Source organism: Ambystoma mexicanum, chromosome 1p (assembly GCF_040938575.1).
Source record: "Ambystoma mexicanum isolate Mex_15411 chromosome 1p, UKY_AmexF1_1, whole genome shotgun sequence".
Classification (NCBI taxonomy): domain Eukaryota; kingdom Metazoa; phylum Chordata; class Amphibia; order Caudata; family Ambystomatidae; genus Ambystoma; species Ambystoma mexicanum.
The window spans coordinates 311,363,656-311,382,877 of record NC_090921.1 but is presented as its reverse complement, the minus strand read 5'-3'; the positions used below and the strand labels follow the sequence as shown (position 1 = coordinate 311,382,877).

The 19,222-nt window shown below is 46.0% G+C and overlaps 1 protein-coding gene across 2 annotated transcripts in view; it reads right to left on the bottom strand.

Moving 5' to 3' along the window:
- Window positions 1–3,551: 3,551 nt before the first annotated feature.
- R3HDM4 (R3H domain containing 4) overlaps window positions 3,552–19,222 on the bottom strand; it is a 487,584-nt gene continuing 471,913 nt past the window's right edge. For both annotated transcript variants that reach the window (XR_011303256.1, XM_069647594.1), the window contains exon 8: window positions 3,552–4,650. Coding sequence is in view for 1 of the 2 variants with exons in the window: in XM_069647594.1 (XP_069503695.1) it covers window positions 4,547–4,650 (104 nt within the window). In the remaining variant the exon portion in view is untranslated. The remainder of the gene's footprint in view (window positions 4,651–19,222) is intronic.

The following is a 19,222-nucleotide window of genomic DNA, read 5'->3' as shown; positions in this document are numbered from 1 at the left end:
TTGAACAAAAGACTGGCCATTTCTCAGATTAGAAAAAGAAAATTGGGCCAAAATCTGCATTGTGCATACTCCGATCACTGGTCTAATATATTGCCATTCCTGACAAATGGCAACAACTCATGGTCTTTTTTTTCGAAAACCTCATCTGAAATGGATTCTTGCATTCTAACAAACTACAGTGCAGGCCCCATTGTGATTGTATTCAGCCTTCATTATAATTTCAATCAGAAATGCTACTCTATGGATCAAACATGCATACATTCCTTTTCTTCCTTTAGCACCCGGCGCGTGGAACCAAGCCAATCAGTTTCCCAAACTCAGCCCACATTCAATAGAGTCCGTTGGCTGCCTCACCTGCCCCACCGTCTTCTAGACACCCAGCCTTGCCCTCTTAAAAAAAAACGAATATTCCAAATGCCACTCCCGAACCCCACTTAACATTGTGGCGGCGGAGCCACCGGCCGTTGCAGCAGCTTCAGTGCATCTTGCTTTGCTGACCGCCATGGTAATCGAAGAGGGGCTACGTACAGAGTCCTGCCTTCTACAGCCATGGCGGCCAGCTTGGCAAAGTATTTTCATTCATTCAACAGGGCACATGTGGCGTCCCTTTCAATTCATGAAAATGTTTTTTTTTTTAGAACCCCAGGTTACCGCTTTGGTAATCCGGGTTGCTAATGCGTGATTAACCAGTTCCATGGGCTACACCAGGGGGTAATGTCCCAGAGCCCTCGTTAACTGCCCTTGCTTCGCTCGGGCAATTCGGCTGTTACTAGGAACAGGTTAATAACGCCATATTAGAGTCCAATTTCATGAAGGTCAGTTTCAATGTGTGAGACAAGGAACTTTGCTTTCAATTAACATGTATCACCAACGCGTTATAACCCATATGCATCAAACAAGGAGAACAAAATTAACAGATGCTTGCTCTGTTCCCATCACAGAATTTGGCTTTCAAATTGCTCGGCTTCCAACAGACAAATGGCAGCCACCTCCCCTATTATAAAACCAAGGTTGTCTACTAATTTCATTAGTATACAAATATTTGCCTTGGATCCGACGAGAGGTATTTATAACATAGCATTTTAGCATTGAAATGTGGATGGGCCATTGTATCGAATTGGCCAACAGAGGGCCATAACCACTGTTACAAAGCTTGACGTTTTCTGTTTCTAACCTGCTTTTGCGATTTTTGCTATGATATAATTGCATTGCAGAGATGGCAGTGAACGTTGAATTATCTCCGACTCTTGTTATTTGAACTCTGCTTTTCCCTCGACCCATAACTCGGGCGTGGGCCGTTACAGCCCTATGCACAGGGCTGAGCTGCCTCATAACATCACTATACCTTTCCACTGGTAATGATGGCATTCGCTGAATCAGTATAATGTTCCTCTGCTTGTTGAAGCCAGGTCTCGTAAAGTAAATACTCAATAAAACACAATGAGAACCCCATCGGTTTACGAAATATCCACACTGTCAGGTACAAACAAGCAGAACACAATCTAAAATCGGGACTTGGCATTTACACGAAGAAAAGCAACAACACAGAAAACTGTATATATAATTTAATATACACAGAAAACAGATATTCTTATTTGATGGTATCTTTGAGGTCAAACAGATGCATACTTTCTTGTATTCAGCCACATGTTGATCCCCTTTCAAACTAGGATCTTTTTAAAAAATATATTATTGTTAGAAGTAGACTGTCCAGGGAGCTCTGGCCATCACCTTCAGTGATCAATGGTGACCAAGAGTGCGTTGAATCATGGTGTACAACCCACATGCCATGTACGACTATATTATTACAGTGGCAGACATCAATTCACGTTAGCAAAATCCCACACCTTGTGCTAACCACTTAAGCAGCAACAGTGATGGCGGCTGACCATTAACTTAACAATTTGCATCAAGAAGTCATAAAAACGTGGTGCCTTTGCACCTAACGCAAGGTCCTGACAGCCAGGCAGCAAAATAAAATTATCAAATTAAAAATAATCAATAATAATGATCACAAAATAAATAGAATTTTGATTTGCAGTTGGCGACTCGGTATGGCAAATAACCAACTACAATGAATCCCCGTCCAATGTATACTTTGGCCCTTGAATAAACCTGTTACAGAGAATATGTTGCAGGTTTTAGGCTTTCATTTTTGAGTATTCACACTTAGGAGTAGGAAACAGCACAAAGGCATCAACTTCGACTGTAATGGTAACAAAAAGGTGCACAATTCAGATGCCACATTCCCCAAATCCACTTGTTGCTGTCAGACATACCAAGAACCCAACTAGGAGACTGACTAACATGCTTACATCTTGCAGTGTGGTCACGCTATGTAAGATTAGTGCATATGTTCCCCAGGCATCATCATTGGCGAAGTGCCAATGATGATAAGTAGTATCGTCACAGACATACAAGGCGAGAGTTATTACTTTTAATCGCCAATACTCATTGGGAATGGATAGCTCACTCAAATGAGGAGCAGAAAAGTTTAATTACAGCCAAGGAAGGATATCTCTTAACGTTATTCAATCACATCCAGAATTACTGCGATGGGATATGATAATATTCAATCAATGGCCATGACTGGGGTGCCTGAAATAACAGCACAATGTAATTTTCCAACCTAAGGCCACACCTCATGGTGGCAAAGGAAGGACGCGATCCTCATATAGCAGTCATCAACATCCTTCCCATGTCCTGGAGGTGGAAGAAAATAAGCCTAGTGAAGGTACAAATACTGCACGTAAAAATAAATCTGGGGGAGGGCATTGCATGGGCTCAATCAGGATGTGGGAGACGAAAACCTTGGCTACGTCTACACACAAGAGACATGTTTTTACTCAGGCACAGGGGCAAATTACGGACCATGGTGAAACGAGATTCCCCACAGCTGAATTACTGCTGGGATTACTGTAAAAGCAGTGGTGACTACGTCACTCACACACAACTTCCATACACGAAACAAAATAGAAAAGGGCTCTTGCACGAGTGCATACCACACAGAGAATAATGGAACACTGTGCTGACAGAGGCAACCCCTCCAGAATAGCGAAATGTGTACCAGCGATTAACAAGTGTGTTGTAACGAGCAAACCTGCTCTTCCACTTGTCTTCTGTAAACGTCAGCACTACTCAAAGCCCCTCTCATGAAGCGTAACTCAACTCAGCTTTGAGCTTCAATCAGCTACGTACATACACTACGACTCCAAGACATCCTGTAAATGAATAGGATTGGTTATGCTACACAGAACCTATTATCCAATCAGGGTCCAAGAGCCCTCGTTAATGGTTGTAGATCACTTGCACACAAAATGCCAAACAGAAAACGTGCATCCACTAATATGTAAGATAGACACAAACACATTTTGTTCACACACAAGCTTGATACACTGCATTCTAGGAGTACCAATGAGCAATTTTACTTGCCCACCAAAACGTGACTCGTCTTAAAAGAGGTCTGTAAAGTAACGCAGCCAGCATATCTAAGATCTAGAATGGGGGCTCTAGCTGAAAGCTATTATCGCAATAAATGTAATGAAAATATATGCAATAAAGAGGCGACTCCTAGCTTTATTATGGGTTCCAAAGGTGGCATGCAGGAGGTACCTGGGAGAACGGGATAGGAATATCTGTTATAAACATGGAAAAACAAATCAAAGCCTTGGATGGAAGAGCATAACTGCTGGTTCAGTAGCAGAGGAAGGAAGATCCACCCATAATCGCTGGGAGAAAGGTCTCACATTAGGTGACATTTCTTCAGACAGTTGGGCCAGAAAGTTGGGCAGTATGTGAAGCCGCCTTTCTTGCCTCAGCCTCAATATGTACAGCACAGGAGAGGGAACGTGAGCTTTCATGTCCACTCAGTGCATGGCCTTTGTTGATATAGTCCACGAGCGATAGCTGTATTTCTTTCACTCAAGCTCTACACTCTCCAGGCAGTAAACAATCGCAGCAAAGGTCATTGGGGACTATGGACCAGCATACAGTAGCGGCAGTGATCAGGTGATCAGAAAGATTTTTTTTTCTCATAAAAACACCTTGACCCCGCCACACCTCAGAGCCATCGAAATTAATGTCCACTAATTTACTGAAGGAGAATGAGCCTTCGGAACAATGGAGCACTTTTCTCAACCTTCACACTGCATGCAGCCTGTGACTTAAGTGCTTTTATTCTTGGGGGATGGGGGGAAGGTAGTCGAAGAAGGCGGTGTGTCTCAATCGTTCGACACAAGCCCCTAAAATGAATAAAGTAAATAGTTAAACCCTACCAGCCAAATTTGGCAGCACAAACAGATCAAAACAAACACATAAGCTGATAAAATTGGGAAAATACAGACCCACAAAATAAATTAAACGAAAGACACACATCCCCTCTCATGAAAGCTTCTCTCTGATGATCAGCCTTGTAGGTGTAGGCCAACCGCCAACCGCTGAGTACAGGCGGATCAAACTCTGCTGTTGTGTTGAATTCTGTTGAATGAGGCAGCAAGACGAGGATGTGGGAGAGTGACACCAGGTGGGAGAGCGATTCCAGGTGGCATCAACACATCTGTCCCAAGTAGGCAGACAGCAGCAGCTCAGGTGGGAGGAAGACACGATGCTTGTTGCTCACCATCATTCGACGCTTGCCTTCGTAGTCAGAACCTTGGAATGATAAATATGTCACAGGAATTACAAATCAGCCTTTGCGCGGTTTGCGCCATTCAAAAATACCTAATTGTTGTTTGGGCCTGCTATAAGCAGACTATTGACATAAATGTAATCTGCAACTGCTCTTGTCCACATCATGCGGGGCTTCCAATAAATCAGTGATATGCAAAGGTCACCAGCACTCCACACACACCTTTCCCTCCCATCCCTTTATCCTACTGCCAGCATTTTTTAACCATTCCATTTCACTTTTCCACTTGTCAGCGTCACTTGCGGGTTCTCATGCTCCAATATCCCCCAGCCAACATTACAGGATAGCATCATACATCCTTCTTCTAGTCTATAACTCTGCATGCATTCAAATATATCTTTAAGTGTTCCTCCACAATTCCTCTGCCAACATCTGGGGAGTCTTTACAATGGCTTCTGTTGCACTATTTCTCTATCGTCATCCTCAGACTTCAACACAATACCCTTTCCTTCTGCCCGCATCTCCAGACATTCACACACTCATCCTGAGCTTGTACCACAGATCCAATAGTTCCCGTTTCCAATCAATAGTTTCCCTGACTGAGGGCAGGTAGGAGACCGTAAGTCAACTCTTGAGAGAAAAGAGAAAATGGGCGAGTGAACAAGTGAGTGAAGCACACCACCACATGTCGAAAAAAGGAAGGAAGGGCAACATAACGTACACAGTATCACTGCCCCATGCACAGCACAACGTCTTTCAAGAACACAGACCGTCTGCTTACAGAATCACTTAACGTGATCTTGTGCACTGAACTACATTACTGTACTTTATTACAAGACTATCTTGCAGCAAATTGACCTGTAAAGATTTTTGTTATAAGATATGCCTTCCAGCGATTCCTAACTTTGAGAAAGAGCTACAGGAGCACAATGGATAAGAACATATTTTAATAGCTTCTAGGCTGCGACAAAAGGACTTCATTTTGATTCCTTCATTGTCACACTGGCACCAGAACAAATTTATATGCAGCTGTCTACTTACCTCCATTCCACCCAACTTCCCAGCTCCACAGAAACCAAAAGGAACGTTAGCCAGTGCCTGCGCTGCTAATCGGATGTATGCATTTTTTAGAGGGATATTTTCTTTCTTCCCTTGTTGATTGAAATTAGATAGTTACCATGCAGGAACAAAGGATTATACAGAGTCATGGTCGTCGACAAAGTGGAACCCCTGGCGGACGAAGTAGTCATCAACAGGGTAGTTGTCCTGATAGACTATGGTGTCGTCGACGGGGCCTTGGCCACAGCTGACTATGATGAAGTAGTCAATAGGCCTCCAGCAGGGCTCTCTTTCAAAGACGTGTCCCTAAAAGAGGACATGTGCTTGGAGGGTGTCTGGTACTTCCTCGCAGAAGGCACAAAACCAATCGACAGGCTCCCCATTGACAGAGATGGGGAGTATGTCCTTCCGAAGCCAGATCCCGCAGCAGCAGCAACCTTAGTGGGATCAGCAGCATAGTGCTTAATCTTCTTTTGGATCCCCTGGATAGGGGCATCGTCAAAGGACCTTGATATCTTCGCAGAGGGAGCACGCTCAAGGGCCTGGCTGGTCCTCGACTAAGCAGGACTGCGCCTAGCTGCCGTGTCAGAGGCCTTCTCCTCAAGCCACCAACCTGCAATAAGGGTCCCGCTTGGTTTTCGTCCGGGAACCCACGGCAGATTTCTCATCCATCTTCATTGTGGTCCGGATGCAGACAATACAGGCACTTGATGAGGTGCTGATCCTCAAACATTCTTCAGGCCACAGGATTTGAAGGCCCTGAAGAGACTTCTCTTGCCCAACTCCGACATACCCTAGGTGAGATGTAGGCCCAAGCATTGGATAGAAAATTCAACAATGGAACTCTATCTTCGCTGCCAACGGGTCCACGCTGCCGGTAGTCAACCGCAACGGTCGAGGATGAAAGGATTGAAGAAAAAAGTTATCCAAAAAAAGCAAAAAACACGAGAGGACGCCCAACACTGAAATGTGTGGTAAAAATCAGAAGATGGCCACCAGGGGTGGAGCTTAGGGAGATTATTGTCATTGACTGGGGGCAGTATGACCCAAAGGACAGTGATTGGTTATAGAACAGATAAGAAGTGTTCAGGCTAAAGCAAAACTGCTTTCCTTTTTTACCGTGGGTTCCCAGTCTGACGAGGAATATTCATGAGCATGTGCGTCCATGCCAGACCCCATGCACGAGAATGTATCTTCTTGATATATTATCCTGTCCGCGTTTCTCATACCGTCACTGTATACATTCACATATTTTAAGGGTTTCGCTCGTAGTTTAATTCCTCCTTGTGATAAACCGGAGGGTATTCTCACTCCTACTCCCCCCTAGATCTGCTTCTCAGGTGGCCAGGGAAAGGCCATCATTTTTGCATCCTGAACCTGGGGGTGGAGACGCGGGGGAGGATCACTTGGGTGGAGGGTCCTTGTGGATAGGAAGTGGGGTGCCCACAGGCGACACATGGCACCCCCCTCTTCCTATTGAGGACCAGCCTTGCCCTCCCCCATCCTTTATGGGTTACTATAAAGCAGTTACCCCTCATTTTTGACGAGGAAGAGGCGACTAGGAGTAATGAAAACTACACCCCCATTTAACCACTTTAGTACTGGGACAAGGAAGATGCTTGCAGAGTTCTGCGAGGGTCAGGCATGTCCGATTAACTAGGGTCAGGCAATTAGGAAAAAGAGGGGCTGCAGGTGTATGAAGGGAGACCAGTGGAGAAGAGAATGAAGAAACAGGGAGGCCTGTGTAGGGGAGACCAGGGGACCTTTTCCATGATGAGGCAGCCGTGGTGGCACATGAAGAGGAGCCAGGATGCCGGCCAACATCCTCGAGGTGTGGGAGCCTCCTTGATGGAGAATGAGCAGCTGCTGCTAGTCTAGTCTCACAAGCAGCTAGTCTCACCCGCTAGTACCCGGGGGTCTGCCTTTCTCTCTCAGGTGGCCACGGCACGGCCATCGCCCTTGGATCCAGACCCTGGGTGTGGACCAGTGCTGGAGGATCACCTGGGTGAGGGGTCTTCGGGGAGTGGGACACTATGACGAAACGCGGTATCCCCCTCCCTGCCACACCTTTACCCCATCCTACCCGGTAGGATATTTAAGAACTCTACCCCTCCGCCCCCTTTCCCTACACAAACACTTTCACATCAGACAGCCCGCTCTTGGAGAAAACAGACTCACAAGCATTGTACCCGACATGTCCCGGTACTATGGTCAGGCAATTACTGATAACCACTCACACCCGACTTCCATTAAGCTTCCCCACTCGGATAAAAGGCGGAGCACGAGAGCACACTCTACGAAACGCAAAGCACACGAAGGAACAGTATTTTCCCTGATGGCAGCTGAACGAGGGAAGAAAGACGGTAAACCAAGAAGGGTACACAAGGAGGGAGATACCCTTGACCCTTCCATCGAGAAACCGTTATGCTCTAGAACCCTTCAGATTAGAAAGCATAAGGCCAGGAAACCAGACTGAAGAATCCTGTATGGAGTGTCGCAGATACCAAGCGCCTTCCCGAACGGCTGACCGAGTCAGGGAGGAACAGTCGCTGTGGTACCGTCCTTGGCTCCAAGATCAAAGCAGTGCCCGAGATCAACACAGCCAGTGAGTTGGGGAGACTGATGCAAGACCGGTCTGTGTTGGAGTCAAGGTTGCAAGCGGCAACATTGTATAAAGAGAGCAAGAACAAAGATTGATAACTTGTGCGATGAAAGACGCGAGAAAAGCTTAATTTCTGATGGATGTTTTAACATTAACGGAGAAAGATACAACACCATTGACAGAGTGGTCCGGCACGGCGAAGGGGATCAGTCGAAGGACTCAGTAAGGTATCCAGCCAAGAAGTCGCAGAAACGAAAGTAGATTGATGAGAATGATAAGTGAAGTGAATTGAAGTGGTCATGCAAAGGTTTAGGCAAAACCCATTGCACATTCAAAAGTCTTTAATTTGTGATACAAAGAGGAAAACATAGAAAGGAGACCAATTGTGAACATTGGGCTAAAGGGGTCAGAGCTCGAAGGAGGGAGATCCATGGTCTGAGCCCGAAAGAGGGAGACCAAATGTGAACATAGTGCTAAAGGGGCCAGAGCGAGGGAGACCAATTGTGAACACTGTGTTAAAAGGGCATCTGGCCCAAAGGAGGGAGACACATGATGAATACTGGAAGCAAGAACTTGTGAATGTGAGAATCCTGATAAGAAAGTAACATTGGTGCTTGTTTGTTACGACTGGACCTCTGCAATAGGAGACTGTTACTCGGGAAAGAAGTGTTGGCAGAAGGCCCTGCTACCTATGCTTTAAACTGTATCCTTGTGTCGAGAAGCCAGAGTGCGTGCAGTGCAGTCTTGCCCCGTGCTGAAAACATGGGAAAGGGAAGCCAACTGCTCAACTATACCGACACATTATTTCTTGAACACTTTTCTTTTTGCAAACATTGTTGTTCCACACCAATCTGTATTTAAAAATAAGGATTGGCAATAGGTGTATTAGTATAGGCCCTTTTATTTTGACAGCGACTCCACTAGGACGGCCTTATTATTTGATGGTCGTAGGTTGCTCCTATCCTTAGATAGGCATTCAACCAATCCTTTGAAGTTCAATAAACACCCTTGAACTGTGATTGCTTGTGTCTGTCTTCACTGTTTGATACCATGCCTTCCTTACAGGCATACACAAGACCACGACAAAGTGAACTTTATGAACTGATGCAATGTGGCAAGGTCAAAGACTGACAAGAGGTGTGTAAGTACATTGTTGCAAAGCCAGGAGACTAACTGGGAAAAGCCAGAAGAGTATAAAATAGCACAAAGTCAAGAGGCCAACAAAGAGATGCCAAGTGAAGGTGAATCAGTACGCAAGGGCGAATAAGAATGTGTGTGGCCTGAGGAGCCTGGGGGGGTGGTCCTGATGTGCGTACTGTGATGGGTGGACCGTGTGGTATGAGAACTGCGCCTAGACCAGTGAGCCCTATATTGTGAAAGAAAGAAATTGTGAAACCAACCAAGGAGAAGCACTGGAAGTGAGCTGGTGATGCAAACAAGGTGGGTTAGGTTGACCCAGAGTTAAGTTGAACTTTAAAAGACCGGAAGACATTTTGGTTGCTACGATTGAAGTCTTGGGGAAGGGATCCCTGAGACTTGAAATATAAATACTGTCTTGAGGACAGGGCCTAAAGACCCCTTTTGTTTGAACTGTGTCACTTTGAACTAGGGGAAGGGTACTTGAGGATTGTGTGGAACTGTTTGAACTTGAACAATGTAAATCTTGAGATTTTTTTTATGGAGCTTTCTTAAACTTGGGGAAGGGGAGCTGTATAGGAAGTTAAGAGCTGGACGAAATTCAGAACTTTATGTTGAACACCACTTCTTTGGGATTGACATCCCTACACGTTTTTTAGCTTTAGCTGAGGGTAAGCATAGGCTTTGGACATACAGATTTTTGAGTTGTACTCAGTAACTCAGACTTTCCTTAGTTTCGCACAGGTAGTGAAATCCCACCATAACATAGGGCAAGTTAGGCCTTCTACCATCCCCACATTTGATTTTATACACCATTGTATTGTGAACTGTGGATCCGTTGCCTTCAAACTCTTTAACAAGTCCTTTCGCTCTTTCTCTCCCGGTTGCTTGATTTACAACTACTTGCATACGGTGTGGCCGCTAAAACGCGCCGGTGTACCAGCTGTTTCTGGGTGGACCTGGCATTCCTGTACTCTCTGCGGCCACCTGGTAAAGTGTTTGTTTCCTTCCTGTGACTGTTTCCATTTGGTTTTCTCCATCTCTCGTGGCCATCACTTGACATGTCTGCTTCGTTCCAGGCTCCAGTAAGTGAAGCACTGCTCTCCTTCACCTGCAAACACACAGTAGTGGACCTCAACTCTCTGCCTCTGCTCTTAAAATTCCCAGGCACAGGTGTATGTGAGGAAAAACTAGAGCGCTCGCTGACCTTGCGGCCATCTTTGCTCTGCATTGCTCAATCCTTTTCCTCATCCCAGTATTTTGGCAATTCTGGGAAAGGATGTTCATTTTTGACAACTGGCTTGAAAAACTTGGATAAACCTTCTCAATGGTTTTCAATGGCAAGACAGTCCTGCAAGATTGATAGGTGGAACTGGAGACAGCGGTTTCATAGGTTTCACAAGGCAGACCAAAGTTGGAAGGTTGGCCTACAGGTCTTGGGGAAAGTTTTTCCCTATTCTTCATAGGAGAAGGAGTAGATGTGTGACAATAGACCATGAGGGTATTAGATATGGGAGGGCTATCTTCAAGGAAAAATGGGGGTACCATGTCTCACCCAATGAAGGCATGACATCTCCCCCATATAGCCACCCCAGGGTCAGGTGACGCCTGCCGTCCCCTGGCCACATGGAAGGAGGTCACCACCGGGAATGGACTCCATTGGATTCATCACACCCGTTGAAGCCCCTCTGATAAGTGGATTGAAAGGGGGTCGACTATCAAGTGTTTGAGTACCAATGGGATGAGGAACCTTGTTTGAAGGCAGATTGTGTTGTGCATGGATATATTTGTCCACGAAAATACCTGCGTGTGTTAAAAATATAACGCTGAACATAGGGTTTGTTTGAAATCTGGTTTAAAGATTTTAGAGATTTGTGCTTTTTTTTTAGCTCCCAACTCTCCAAGCGCATGCAATGGAGTGCAGGCCTGTGGCAATCATGGCCCCAGGAAGTTGCCCCTAGAAGGCTGTGTAGAGCTCATAGCCCCCTCCAACTGACAAGTATCCCGGCTAAGACCCACCCCCAATCTGGGCAATTGTAATGGGAGAAAGGAAACCCAACTAGGAAAATAATGAATCTGCTCTAGTGAGAGTTTCCTTCATTAAGCTGGTACCAACAACGTCTTTCCAAAAACGACCACTCTGCAAAATCACTAATACAGGTTACCTAGATTGCTATGGTCATTGCTGATCATTTCTGATAAACTAACATGTATTGCTAGATACAAGCGCTACTCCCAAGAATAAATAAATGCCATGCATCATATGGTTAAATACATACAGTGTATATTGTCATTAATAGTTCCAAATGTTTTCCATGTCCAAATTAGACTGTTAGTAAAGTGTGACATCTGTATGAACATCAGTTTAGCCATCTGGGTTTCTTCAGGGAAAATCACAATAATTTCTTTAATATCTGTAATAAAAATCATAGCAGATTGGGCGGTGAGAGGAAAAAAACTGATTTTTCACAATGCTCCATGCATTAGTGCGATCCATTATATTTCATAAGTAACAAAACAAAGAGAAACAAAAATGCGATCCCTTGAGAAATGATTCACACAAAAGGATTCTATAGGCCCAGAATAAACAAAGAACTACAAAATAGCTGTTGCTTAGGGATGGCTTTAGTTGAAAGGCACCTACAATAACACCTCTAGAATGTTGATCAGAAAAATGGCTTATGCAAACAGTAAGCTAAACACTGCAATCAGCAGCCACCATCTTTAAGTGGTGAATTCTGCTGCAAGAATAACAGGTTCTAGGCATCCTCCTGTCCTTGCGCATCTTGAGATCTCTACAAGGACACAGCTTGAACCAAACTCATATCCATGCCTGCCGTCACCTTAACAGATTCCCACTTCCTGACAATTCCTCTGTCAGACATTGACAGATGGCAAAAGTGAAACTGCTGGCACAAAGACCAGTATCCCCTTCTGTGGATAAAAAGCTTTAAGAAGTCCTTGTCCTGTGTGACTTGATGTTGTGTCAATGACCATAAATCCAAGAAAATGTAGGAGTTGCACTGTGGCATTTGTGAGCATTCTGGCTAGTGTCTGTAATCGCCCCTACTAGCTAGTCATCAAGGTTATGGGTCCACATGTGAAATGTGTCTATGTAGATGTGTTGTGAGCACTGACTAAACTAACTTTAGTAAAAGCCTGTATTTCAGCACACTTGGAGGGATCATACCACGCCAGAAGTGCTGAGTTTTTGATACATACACTATGCCACTGTTGTGGCAAAATTCCTACCAATTTGGCATAAATTTGCTCTCCTTGTTAAATAGTGCCTCAGATGTTGATGCACAATGTCTTTTCATAGCCACTATCTTTGTATAGGATTTCGGGTGACCCCTGAAACATATCTAGATGTAGCTGGATTAAGCATGGTTTGCTTTACCTGTACCATATTATGGGTATTGTCTGGACGTGATTTTGGTTTACAACTCACTGTCGTGCTCTTCCGTCTGCATATTAATCTTGTATCTAGTTGCAGACATTCTATTGACAGCAGAATGTTTCTTCTGGGCATCACAAAGTGCGGAGGATGAAAGAGGTTCAGTATCATCTGGTGAATCCTTGATATAAGGAGTCCAGGCACACACTGGCTCATGTTAAATGCACCTCACTTAGGGAAGTAGATTCAGTATCACCCTTGTGCAAGTAGTAAAGGACTTGATTACGCTTTGGGTATTTTGAAAGGACCCAGAAGCTGATCTTGAGCAGTCTTCTTTGGCCCCTTGCGGTCATGCCCATCATGAGTGCATTTACATTGTGCAAACCTTGCCGAAATGTAAGCTTTACCTTCTTTTGAGATATTTCCTTTATATAATAAACTTGCATGAAAGTTTCAATGAAGGAGTAGGAGACAATTCCTCCTATGAATTTTGCTCTATTGTCACGTATTAATCTATACAACCTATTGAATTTCTGCAACATGCCTGGAAAAGCCTTCTTTGCAATTGGTCTTGGGCAAGCTTTTTAGTGCATAGGCTTTTCCAAAGGATGGGCCTTTCTGATGATGTGTGCACCCAATGGTTGTGGAGGCTTTCAACACCACGTTCTCTTGTACAGTGAGGTTGTCCTTCCCTCAGTCATCTGATAAGGTTCTGTCCTAAGACAAAGACATTCTAAGAGTACATTTGTGAGAGGTTGGGACTGGGTTTGAGCTGTACGTTTTCCCATCTCTGCTACCTTGCTGATTCTAGGGGACGTTTCAAAAGTTGATGACATCTCTTTTGGGCAGGCGACTTGGATACTCCGAGCCAGCATGATTGCTAAGAGGATGATATTGAGATTGTGGAAGTCGAGCTTCTCCTTTAACATTGATGAATGGGTGGATGCACTTTTAACTATTTCAACTTATGAGAAGGCAAAGAATGCGGATGATGTTGAGAAATTCTGGGATATTTGGAATAGATTCCTGGAGGTCTACGGTTGAATTTTATTTTTTGACCCACAATGGGAAGTCTCTGTAGTTGAAATTGCTATTGCTGTGTGAATTCAGATTTGTAATTATTTGGTTCAATGTTTCATTGATTTTGCATTGATGGTTCCATTGGTTAACCAATTGCTTTTTGGTTTTCTGTCCTTTCCTGGTTTCCGACTTACTTTCCTCTATCCCCTTGTTTTCCCTTCCTTTTTAGTTTCTTTTTTCTACAAAATTGTTTTTTTCTATGTGCCGTTAATTATTTGTCTAGAAAATAGGTTGCTCACTTATGACGTTTGTATTTTGTAATGCTGGAATAAAGCTTGTAAAGCCCAAGAGGTTGTCTTTCGGTGCCTTGAATCTTATGGCTACCTGCACAATCTTGGTGTGTACTGGTAAGGGTTTGAATAATGTATTTTTCAGGCCCTTTAACGTCGTTAAGGTCTCAAATTCCCTGTTTTTGCTTTTAAAGATCCTAAGAGTTTGTCATATACCCTCCTGGTTTAATTTTTTTTTTTTTGCATGCATTCATTTCCTTACTGAATGTTTTCACCCTGTAAGTATGGGGTGAACTTTTATTAGACCAGTCTTGGCAGCACCTTCTGTGGGACAGGAGCGCTTCATTGAATGAGTACTTTATTATCCCCTCTTCTAGAATTATTGAGGACTCTGCCTCAGAAGTGGTCCTATGGCTCAGAAGATAATTTGATCTGTAGCTCCTCCATCTTGGTGAGTTGTTCAGACTGCCCTAAGTTCTCAGATTTACCAGTTGCTATATTTTAGGGTCTCCAGTGTGCAGAGTTAAACTGTTCCACAACATTGTCACTTGCTCTCATTGCGATCCCGAAGTACACTTTTTGCAAATATCCACAGGAAAATACAATTATAGGATGTGCACAAGTTTTTTTCCCCCATGGAGCCAAGACACCACATTGCGAATTGAAATTGCCCAATAAGGCCTATTATTCATTTACAGGACTTGCCCCACATCACCGGCACAGGAAAATCCCTTATTACTATTGAAGGTTTTGGAGGTAGTCAGCCTTCTCTCTGCACCTCCGCTTGATGACCAAAGCCAATGGCATAAGAAAACAACCTTAGGAGAGAGTAGATTCAAAAGATCATTTTGGATACCATGCATACTTCATAGACAGCTCCTATTCTTTTCTGACCCGCCCTAATCAATGTCTAAACAATGTTTAGTAAAAGTGTATTATTTTGGACCAACTGCCAGACGGCAGACTTTGCAAAGGGAGTAGTTTCTTACCTGTAACTCCATTTCTCCAGCTTTGGTATCTTTCATGGATTCACATGCTGTGAATATTTCCCGTCAGGCTGGGAAACCTCGGTAACTAACATAGCGTTTCCCTATGGAAAACTGACGCAAGTGTCCTATCAACTTCCTTTTTGGTTGCTCTAGGCTGCACCAAAAGGACGTGTAGTATAAATAGCCCCGCACCCGCGCCTTCCCTTCAGATTTTAACCTCCCAAAGAGGAAAAACCGAACCAAAGTTTGCCTGCAGGGGCGGCCGGTGGGAGCATGCGAGTGCATGAAAGATGACAACGCTGGAGAAATGGAGTTACAGGTAAGAAACTACTCCCTTCTCCAGCATTGGATCTTTCATGGATTCACATGCTGTGAATAGTTAACATAGCACTATGACAACTTAGCGGTGCACGACAGGCAAACCAAAACCCCATGCCCCCCCGGCCATTGTAACCAACATAATGAAAATCAATCCAACAATAGGCATGAGAAACACACACTATTAGAACAAACCAAACCCCGGAAGCTGCGTTGGAGGACCGCACATCCCACCTGCGCATCCTCCACATGTTGCCTCAGCCAGTAGTGTCTGGTAAGGTATGCAGCACCGCCCAAGATGCTGCTTGCCAAATGTCACTGAGCGGTATACCCGCCCACAGCGCCGCTGACAACGCCGTGGATCTTGTAGAATGGGTCTTAGGACTGGCCTGCAAAGGCTTGCCAACCTTCCCGTGGCAGAAGGAAATCGTAGAGGAAACCCAATGGGAAAATCCTTGCTTAGAGATTGACAGCCCCCTGTTGGAGGGACCAAAAGCCACAAACAGCTGCCTTGACTTCCTGAAGCCTAGAGTTTGGTCGAGATAACACTTCAACGCTCTCTTAACGTCCAAGGAATGCAGCGCTTTCTCCGCAGGAGTGGTAGCCTTACCGAATAAAGTGGGCAAAGCAATTGTAGAGTTCTTGTGAAACTCTGACGGCACTTTAGGGATAAAGTGCGGATTAGTAGACAGGAGAGCCTTGTCCCACATGAACCGCAGACACGGCGGTCGATGACCAGAGCCTGAAGTTCAGTGACTCTCCTGGCCAATGTAATAACCACCAGAAAAGCGACTTTCCACGTGAGGAACTTCATCGTCGCTGCCGACATAGGTTCAAACGGCGGCTTCTTGAGAGCTGAGAGTACCACATTGAGACTCCATACCGGAGCAAACTTCTTCTCTGGGGGAAACGTCCTGAAAAGACCTCTGAGGAAATGATTGACCAACCTCTAATTGAACAGAGGCATAGAGTTGTGCTGTCTCGTGAACCTGGAGATGGCCGCCAGATGGACCTTGATCAAAGACGACAGCCCCCCCTTCGCCAGCAGTAGAAAATATGGCAGAAGCTGAGCTGGAGACACCTAATGGCTGCAAGTCCGGTTGGTCAGCGCACCAGGTACAGAACCTAGTCCACTTCCGACTGTACGATACGTTGGTAGTTGGTGCCCTTGCCGCTGCCAAGATCAGACAGCAAGCCGGCGGGATTTCTAGATAGCCAAATTCGGATTGGTCAGGAGCCACGCCGCAAGACTGAGAACCTGGATCGTGATGTCACACCTTTCCATCTTCCTTTGATAGCAGATCCGGCTCCGATCCCGGAAGAAGTGGGTTGTCCAACGCAAGATGAAGCAGATCCGAGAACCAAGTTTGCCGGTGTCAAAATTGGCCCACCAGGATCACCATGCACTGGACCTTGCGGACCATCGGTTTCGTTCTCTAGATCAGAGGAAACGCTTATGCGAACAGGCCACCCATAGGAATGAGATTGCGTCTCCCCTCGAGTCCGGATGAGCCACCCTTCTGGCAAAAAACAGCACTTCTTGTTTTCCGGGCTGCGAACAAGTCCAGAGGGGGAGTGCCCCATTTCGTGATAATTCCTGCCACTTCGGCGTCCTTCTGTTTCCATTCGTGCAGCTGACCCGTGTCCCTGCTGAGAGCATCCGCCTGAATGTTCTGCACTCCCGCAACTGGTAAGCGGTGATGTGAATCCCGTGAGCAATGGCCCAATGCCAGACCACTTGAGCCTCCCGGGACAGGAGCAGTGAGTGTGTGCCACCCTGCTTGCACAGGTAAAACATTGTGTTGGAGTTGTCTGTCAGAACGCAGAGCACTGTACCCTGAATGAGAGGCAGAAAAGGCTTCAGAGCCCAGCGTACTTCAATTCCAGAATGTTGATGTAAAGGACGCCTCCTTGAGAGTCCACATCCCCTGAACCTGAAACTGGTTGAGATGCGCACCCCAACTCACCTGGGATGCGTCCGACACTATTGTGTATAGAAGGTCCGGCTCCACCAGGGGCATGCCCTTCACAATGTTGTCGGAGCAGGTCCACCACCGCAGGGCCTCTGCCAAAGCCCGGGAGACTACCACCTTGTCGGACCAGGACCGGAGACTCTGACCACCTGGAGGCGAGCAACTCCTGCATTGGCCTTAGACGACAATTCAGGATGTGAAACTGGGTCCCTAGGAAAACCACGTCCCTGGATGGCGTCAGACAAGATTTTGCGAAGTTGACTGCAAAGCCCAGCTGCTATAACAGGAGCATTGCTGCCTGGAGAGAGACTGACGCCCTTTGAGGAGACGCACCCCTGACCAATCAATCGTCCAGGTATGGGTAAACATGATCCCCTGTGGAGGAAGGCCGCCACCGGAGCTAGGCACTTGGTGAAGGTGCTGGGAGCAGACTTGAGGCCAAACGGGAGTACCCAGAACTGGTAATGATCGTCGCCGACCACAAACCGCAGGAACCTGCGATGTTTGGGAAGCAATTGGCGTCTTCGAGGTCCAACAACGTCAAGAATTCTCCTGGATGGACCGAGCATATGACATCCTGTAACATCAACATCTTGAACTTCAGGCGCTACAAATTCTTGTTCAACGGCTGAAGGTCCAGAATAGGGTGCCACTTTCCATTTGGTTTTTTGATTACAAAATACCAGGAGTACACCCCCTATCCTTGTTCCGACAACAGGACCAGTTTGATCGCCCTTTTTTCCAACATCAGACGCACCTCCTGCCGCAAAATTGATAGATGCAGCTACAAAACCTTTACTGGTGGAATAGGGCGTTGCAGCGCCGAAACTCCAACGAGTGGCCATAAGGTACTGCATCCAGCACCCATCTGTCCATAGTGATAGACTGCCACTCGTCGATATGGTACATCACCCTGCCCCTAGTTGACTGCCAATATGGCATTCATTGCTAAGGCCTGGACTGCCGGCATTTACTAGCTGAGGCTGCCAGACCCCTCTTGTGCTGCGCTTGAAAGTCTGTGGCCCTTTTTGTGGACTGGAAAGAACGTCGGAACCCTTGTGAAGTATAACTGGGGTGACCATATCCCCTGTCACAGGAACCTACAAATCTGACATTTCCCGAGGCTCCGCGAAATGCACAAAAGGGGCGAAAAGAGCATCCACTCTGCAGCGTGTCCAGTGACCTCGCAGTATCAGAGTCTTCCTTCATCACCTTCAACGCCTTGTCAATTTTAGTACCAAACAACTGCTTCCCTTCACATGGGATATCTACCACTTTGTGGTGCACCTCAGGCCTGAAGTCAGTACAACGCAGCCAGGCCTGCCGACGGAGAACCACACCATTGTTGATCTGCTTGAATTACAACTCTGACAGGTCCACTGCAATGCTAATGCTGTGGTTGGAGGCTTCCTCCCCCTCTCGAACCAGCAGCATTGCCTCCTTCCTTTATTGATCAGGCAATGATCCAAGGGTGGAGCCAGCCGGTGCCACATCTCCCTGTCATATCGAGCCATTATAACCAAAGAGTTGACCGCCTTGACCGTCGTAGCCCCCACCGTAAGCACCTTCTTGCCGAACGCATCCTGCATCCGGGTCTCTATTGTCCGGGGGCGTCATACACTTGTGCTGACTACGAGCCTTACGGCCAGCCGCCGCCGACACCACAGACTCAGATGTGGGTTGTGATGTGTCTGGGGAGGGGCGAAACCAACCGGAGACCGCACGGGCAGCCGAACCGTAGGTGACGTATGCGGGAGGCCCAGGCGAGGTGCACCCACACCATCTTGTTGCGGCACAACCCGCTCCTCCT